The sequence below is a fragment of the Camellia sinensis genome, chromosome 8, assembly GCF_055761805.1.
Source record: "Camellia sinensis isolate YWXY chromosome 8, ASM5576180v1, whole genome shotgun sequence".
NCBI lineage: Eukaryota > Viridiplantae > Streptophyta > Magnoliopsida > Ericales > Theaceae > Camellia > Camellia sinensis.
The window spans coordinates 174,459,290-174,466,584 of record NC_138968.1 but is presented as its reverse complement, the minus strand read 5'-3'; the positions used below and the strand labels follow the sequence as shown (position 1 = coordinate 174,466,584).

Below are 7,295 nucleotides of genomic sequence, written 5' to 3'. Positions count from 1 at the left end.
ATTAATTTGGTCGCTATAAATCACGTTTTTAGTGACGAGTAAGTTTTGGTTGCTAAAAGTTCTTGGAATAACCACTAAATTTTAGCGACAAAAACAATATGTTGTCGCCAAATATATTAACAGCGACCAAAATACCACCTGTCACTAAAAATTCAGTACACAAATTTTGATTTTAATAATTTTCTTGTTCAAAATAATCCAAAACACCTGTTTTCCTGTGCACAATATATACACAAATGTAATGTAAATAATAATACACCTGTGCAAGACATTCATACTAATTCAAAATTAATAGCTATGAAAAATCCCAATAAACATAATTACAATTCTCTGACAATCTAAAACATGCATACCAAAGCACTGACAAACTACTAACATCAAACCCATAAATACATTACCAAATCCTATGTCAAAATATTTTCAAAATTACAACCAAATATTTTGATGTAAAACATCTAACCAACAAGTCATTTACTAAAATCCTGTGTCAAAATATTTGTAAAAACACAACACCAAATATTTTGATGCTAAACATTTAATCCATAAATCATTTACCAAAATCCTATGTCAAAATATTTCCAAAAACACAAAATCAAATCTTTTGATGTAGCCCAAACTATTTTCCACCATTGCCAATCTGTCACATGAAAAAAGAAAAAACAATATTAGATTGACAAAAAAAAAAAAAAACCTCAATATGAACTTCACAATTTTGATTTTAATTTTGTAACGGGAAGTCCAATCGGGTGCTGTTTGCTCATACAACTCTATTTAGGCTTGAACAAGCTACCCGTGCCAAGTTTCGGTGGTTTCAGTGGTCATTTTGCATTTTTTCTTCTAATTTTCTAACCGAAAATCCAATCGAGGTCCCGTTTGTTCCTACAAATCTATTTAGGTTTGAACAAGCTGTCCGTGCCAAGTTTTGGTGGTTTCGGTTGTCATTTCGCAATTTCGGCTCCTGAACGAGCCTTTTAAGTCTTGTGTATTAAAATTTTCCTTCTAATTTTCTAACCGGAGATCCCATAGAGGTCCCGTTTGTTCCTACAAGTCTATTTAGGTTTGAAAAGGCTGTCCATGCCAGGTTTTGGTGGTTTCGGTGGTCATTTTGAAATTTCGGCCCCCGAACGGGCCTTTTAAGTCTTGTGTTTTACATTTTTCCTTCTAATTTTTTAACTGGAAATCCAATCGAGGTCCCATTTGTTCCTACAAGTCTATTTAGGCTTGAACAAGCTGTTTGTGCCAAGTTTCGATGGTTTCGGTGGTCATTTCGCAATTTCAGCCCCCAAATGGGCCTTTTAAGTCTTGTGTTTTACAATTTTCCTTCTAATTTTCTAACCGGAGATCCAATTGAGGTCCCGTTTGTTCTTACAAGTCTACTTAGGCTTGAACAAGTTGTCCGTGCCAAGTTTCAGTGGTTTCGGTAGTCATTTCGAAATTTCGGCCCCCAAACGGGCCTTTTAAGTCTTGTGTTTTACATTTTTCCTTCTAATTTTTTAACCGGAAATCCGATCAAGGTCCCATTTGTTCCAACAAGTCTATTTAGGCTTGAAAAATCCGTCCATGCCAAGTTTTGGTGGTTCCGGTGGTCATTTCGCAATTTTGGCCCCCAAACGGGCCTTTTAAGTCTTGTGTTTTACAATTTTCCTTCTAATTTTCTAACCGGAGATCCAATCGAGGTCCCGTTTGTTCCTACAAGTCTATTTAGGCTTGAACAAGCTGTTCGTGCCAAGTTTCAGTGGTTTCAGTAGTCATTTCGCAATTTCGGCCCCCGAACGGGCCTTTTAAGTCTTGTATTTTACAATTTTCCTTCCAATTTTCTAACCGGAGATCCAATCGAGGTCCCGTTTGTTCCTAAAAGTCTATTTAGGCTTAAACAAGCTGTCCGTGCCAAGTTTCGGTGGTTTCGGTGGTCATTTCACAATTTTGGCCCCGAACAGGCCTTTTAAGTCTTATGTTTTACAATTTTCCTTCTAATTTTGTAACCAGAGATCCAATAGAGGTCCCATTTTTTCCTGCAAGTCTATTTAGGCTTGAACAAGCTATCCGTGCCAAGTTTTGGTGGTTTCGGTGGTCATTTCATAATTTCGGCCCCCTAATTTTCTAACCGGAGATCCAATCAAGGTCCTGTTTGTTTAACACAACCAGACATATTAAATGAAATGCTTGTAGTGATTTGAAAAGTAAATTATGAAAAATATACTTACAAAAGTGTTTGTCAGTAAGATTCCTCTGATGAATAATCATTTTCATCAACCTGCATGCCTGCTTGATCCTTGGTCATCCTCATAAACTTCTCAATCTCTTCAAATCTTTTGTTTTGCATTTCAATCATTTTAGCTTGCTCTTGTGCTACCAGGTTTTGGGCTGCAATTTGTTCTTGCTGGACCTTGGACAAATTCTTCAAAAACTTAAAATATATGTAAGTCAAATAAAAAGAGCAAATATTCACTCACCTTGCAACCTTAGCCCGCCTCTTGGCTTGCTCTGCAATTTCTGAAAGCTCCCTATAATTGCTCTTGTCAGAGAAAAGGTTAGTGGTTTCCAGTGGTTGAAGGCCATGTAGAGTCCTCTGTGCAGTAGCCCACTGTGCTTCTCTCTCCTCTTTCCCATAGTTAGTCTTTGTAGTAAAAGCAGTCTTTACAAGAGAAGAAAAAAAATAAGTACCAGAACCAAAGAGTCAGAAAACCACAAGAAAACTACAAAAATTCAAAAAAAATCATATACTAAAAAATTCCCCTTTATTAGAGAATTTGAATTCTACCTTGTTTTCCAAAAGGGTATCCCAAGCTTTCCCACTTAAAGCGTAGCGGATCGCAAATTTGAGTAAGTGAAGCGGAATATATGTTACCACACTGTAAAGCCAGATGACATCGGCCCAGCCCCAACCACATCCTTCTATCTTTGCAAAACTCCATTTAGCATAAACAGCTATCAAGGTGGCAATCTGTCAAATTACAGAATAGTTTACATCTCCACTAGAACAAGCCTATCCAATTCAATTCCCAAATTCATCAGATAAGTTCAGGATTTTTCATATAGTACTTTGTTTTTTTGTATTTCATTTAAATATGTTTTTATTTTTAAAATTTTATTTTGTAAACTAACTCCATTACTATGATATCAAGCACATTCCGATAGAGATATTTGTCTTTGCACATGAATATTAGTAGGTTATTGGGAAATTCATACCAGCTGTGCAGCTACAAAACCAAAGAGTAAGAGTAGTCCAGGGCGTTCAGCAAAGGACCAGCTGCGAGACCTTGTAACAAATATGAGAGCCTGACTCACGATACTCACTTGTAGGTACAATGCAGCCATCATCTGTTGAGGCCTCGTCTCTCCCAATGGTCTCACACCAAATTTTTCCTACATTGTTTAACAAAGTAGGTAAATAAATTGAATCTATAATATAAATAAAAAATCGAATCTATTGGGGGAAAAAAAAAAGAAACAAAGAAAAGATTCCATTACAGCTTCAGAACTTGTTATATTTGCTATTGAAATAAGGGTCATGTTAATGTGTGTACTTAGGCCACATGCTAACAAAGTCGTTCAAATAATTAGGTATTCTGGATTTATTTAAGACAACAATTTGAAGAAAGCGACATATTTTGGAGAAATGAGAGAATAACATGTATTGTTAACATTGATTTGTTCTGGATCAATGTTGAAATTGAAAAAAAAATCAAAAAGAAAAGGTCAAAAGTTCAATCAACATAGAGGATATTTGAAAACAGTTGAGGATGCTAATAAAAAAACTCAGTATAATTTGGTGTAGTTTTTCAAACTACGGAAAATAATGGTTCCAAAAGAACACTTCCCACGATCATGAATCAGGAAAAGTGTGTTTCATATCCTTAGACAAATTGGGAACAAAGACAGAGAGAACCACTTGGAAATACTCCAGTAAATCCATAAGCCTTCTCAATCAACTCATCGACAGGGAGGGCCGCAACTGACGCATCCTTGTCTTGGCCAAGCAATGCAGAAGATGGATACATATTTGTTCCCATTCCCAGCCGCCGACCAGTTTCCTTGCCAATTGCAAGCTGATCACCTAACAAGGTTGGACCCAAAAAAAAAAAAAAAGCAATGAAAAATCAGTGAAGACAATAATGTATGCACGGTAGTATTACCAGTAATCATCTTTACATTCACTCCAAGATTGAGAGCTCTTTTGATGGTGTCTGCACTATCATGCCTAGGTGGATCAAATAAAGGCAATAAACCAACAAACTGCTACGGTGCCCCTGGACTATCTTTTGTCTTCTCAGGTACTTCCTGCAAATGAATAATATAAGCCAAATTTAACAATTAAGATTGTTCCAATGAATCAGAAAAAGTAAAAATGTGAGTCTGCAAACCTGTCTAGCAACTGCTAAAGATCGAAGTCCATGTTCAGCAAACTTTTCAATCACAGAGTGAACCTTCTTTCTGACATCCTCTTTGCAGTTGCAAAGGGCTAATATCTATTTGTTAAGAATAAGAAACAAGAAGTAAGTTACTACTTGTGATGGTTCTAGATGTTTTTTTTCGCTTCATTTTAACATAACAAAAAAGTAAAATGAGGGTACCAGCTCAGGAGCACCTTTGCTGGCTCGATGCCAATTTCCACTAGCATCGATGTAAGTCAGAGTTGTCCTCTTGTCCACTGGATTGAATGGAAGAAAATGAACCTCCCTAATACCAGCTCGTGCCTGCCTAGAGTATTCAAAAAATGAAGGGAGAAAAAAAAATAATTAATTAAAAAATGCCAAAAAAAGAAAAGGAAAATAAAAGAAATAAAGAAATACTTTGTGAAATTTATACCTCCTTAGGGTCAGCCAGCATTCCAACAATGGCAGCATTAATTGCATCCTTATTTTTAGTGCTTGAAGCCCTTGTAGCGAGCAGAATCACTAGGTCTCTGTCGACACCCTTTGCAAACACCTCAATGAGGTTTCTGTCAGCTGTTAGCTTGTTTAGAGTAAGTGGCCCGGTCTTATCACTGCAGAGAACATCCATTCCTGCCATTTCCTCAATAGCAGTCATTCTCTTGGTGATGGCACCCTGTTGAGAAAGCCTGTGGGAACCAATAGCCATGGTGACAGACAAAACAGTTGGCATAGCAATTGGAATTCCTCCAATCAAGAGAACCAGTAAATTGTCAATTCCTTCCCTGTACTTGCGATGCTGTATCGGGTACCTGACTATAAGCTCAGCAAGAATCCCAACAAAAATTGAGCAAATGCAGAAGTTACCGATAGCAGTGAGGACTTTTTGAAAGACTAGAACAGATTAAACTTCACTATCAAAATGGAACAGATCAGCAGTAGCTCACATGAAATGAATGTTATATGATGAAATTATTAAAAGGGTCACTGATACACAAAATATCTATAATCTTATTAGGAGCTTTAGAATAGAGGGTTGGTCGGATTAATTTGTCCAATTCATATCAAATTTAACCCCAAAGACTAAAACTTGCACATTTGAGTTATTTTAAATGCCCAACTCATTTTAACCCATCAGAACTCATACATTAGAACCTCTAATCTGTCAAACTTGCTAATTTCAAATTACACACTTCATCTTACCAATGCTTTTGTGATGTTCACATAGAAAATGAACTAATAAACTAATAATGAGGAATGAGCTGATAAAAAAAGGCATGCCCTTGAATACCAAGTTAATTCCTTCATCATAAAAGATAAAACAATGAAAAAAACACATGGAACAAGAGCAAATCATGTCCATCAATCACACAATAATCATAGAAAATAGAAATTTGTACAAAGTTTTAACAGACTTTGGCATTAAAAAGTCTTTTAGAAACTAAAAATTATGGAAAATTTTAAATCAAGATGCACATAGTTTTTTTTTTTTTTTGAACAAAGATGCACACAGTTTGACTATCAAGATTTTGCCACATAATATGCAGGACAATTTCTTTTGCTTCCCCTCCAAGAAGAGGCTTAAATACAAATGGAAAGTCTTTTTCAATTCTTTTGTTTTCTATGTCATACTACTTTTTTTATTCCAATAGATATATCCATGAAGATTGCAAGCAGTCAAGGTCAAACTTTGAACAGACTCACAAGGCTTATCACATAGTATGCAAATCCTACAATGAGCTTGGGAGAGGCCTTGATGCTATCACCATATCAAGAAGTCCAAATGCAAAATAGAAAACTGGGTAGCTGATAAAAATGTCAATTGTAGTCCAATGAAACAACAAGTAAAGGCACCGAATATATATTCAGTTCAAAACAATGAAAACAGACTGGAATATAATAGAATACAACAAAGGAAACTCATTCTAAGCTTTTACAGAGACTACAAAAAAATAACAACAATTTCAGATTCAGACAACACTCATTCTAACAGCAAAAAAATAACAGCAATTTCAGATTCAGACTACACAGCAAAAAAATAAGCTTTTACACAGACTACACTCATTCTAACAGTAATTTCAGGTTAAATGGTGGGAAAAGGAAACTCAACTCTGACTAGGAAACTCAACTCAACTCTCAATCCTATCCTTCTACACATTCAGATTCAGAACTTGAAACTATTATACCCTCCTAAACCAGATGATCCATACCCAAAATTATAATATCAGTCCCCAAAAAATACAAAATCAGTCTGAAATTCAGAATATACCAGTCCCGAAAATCAATTCCAAAATCAATCCAAAAATTAGAATATATCAATCCGAAAATCACAATATCAGTCTGAAAAATCAGAATACCAGTCCAAAAAATTAGATTGATGACAAAGAAGGAGGAAGATGAGAGAGTGTGAGGGAAAAATCAGTCCCATTGATTGTGTTGTGTTCTGCAATGCCGAACATGAGAATGAAATTGATGATAAAGAAGAAAGAGAGGAAGATGAGACAGTGTGAGAGAGTGAGAGTGAGAGTGAGAGGGAGAAGGAGAGGGAGAGGAAGTGGGAAAGAGAGACGAAGAAGAGGGAGAGAAGACATACCTCTTTGTCTTCTGTTGTGCAGCTTCAGGTTGTGGAATGAGAAGACGAAGAAGACTCATTTTAGGTCAATCTTGTTTATTCGGTCATTAAAAAAAAAAAAAAAAGAGATTCAAAACGACGTCGTTTTGATAAGAAATTTATTGGCGACGAAAATCATTATGTTGCCATAAATATCATTCACCTTTCAGCGACTATTTTAATTCCGTCGCCAAAAAGTCCAAATTGGCGACAAACATTTTCGTCGCCATATATTAATTTCGTCGCCAAAACTTTTTTAGCGCTCCCGCGCAAAAAATTAAATTGGCGCCAACCATTTTTGGCGACAAATT

The 7,295-nt window shown here is 36.0% G+C and overlaps 1 protein-coding gene and 1 pseudogene across 2 annotated transcripts; both read right to left on the bottom strand.

Annotated features, from left to right (window-relative positions):
- Positions 1 to 2,449: 2,449 nt before the first annotated feature.
- LOC114283743 (ATPase 5, plasma membrane-type-like) lies at positions 2,450 to 3,513 on the bottom strand. Its single transcript, XM_028226616.2, has 4 exons — positions 3,472 to 3,513; positions 3,190 to 3,366; positions 2,762 to 2,944; positions 2,450 to 2,635 (listed from the first exon to the last, which is right to left on the bottom strand). Exons 1-4 carry the CDS (start codon positions 3,511 to 3,513, stop codon positions 2,450 to 2,452), a joined length of 588 nt encoding a protein of 195 aa, XP_028082417.1.
- Positions 3,514 to 3,857: 344 nt separating this feature from the next.
- LOC145789328 (plasma membrane ATPase-like) lies at positions 3,858 to 7,025 on the bottom strand (annotated as a pseudogene). Its single transcript, XR_014339223.1, has 7 exons — positions 6,967 to 7,025; positions 6,311 to 6,315; positions 4,810 to 5,267; positions 4,575 to 4,697; positions 4,365 to 4,469; positions 4,137 to 4,281; positions 3,858 to 4,057 (listed from the first exon to the last, which is right to left on the bottom strand). The product of XR_014339223.1 is annotated as a plasma membrane ATPase-like (transcript).
- Between the last annotated feature and the right edge of the window lie 270 nt (positions 7,026 to 7,295).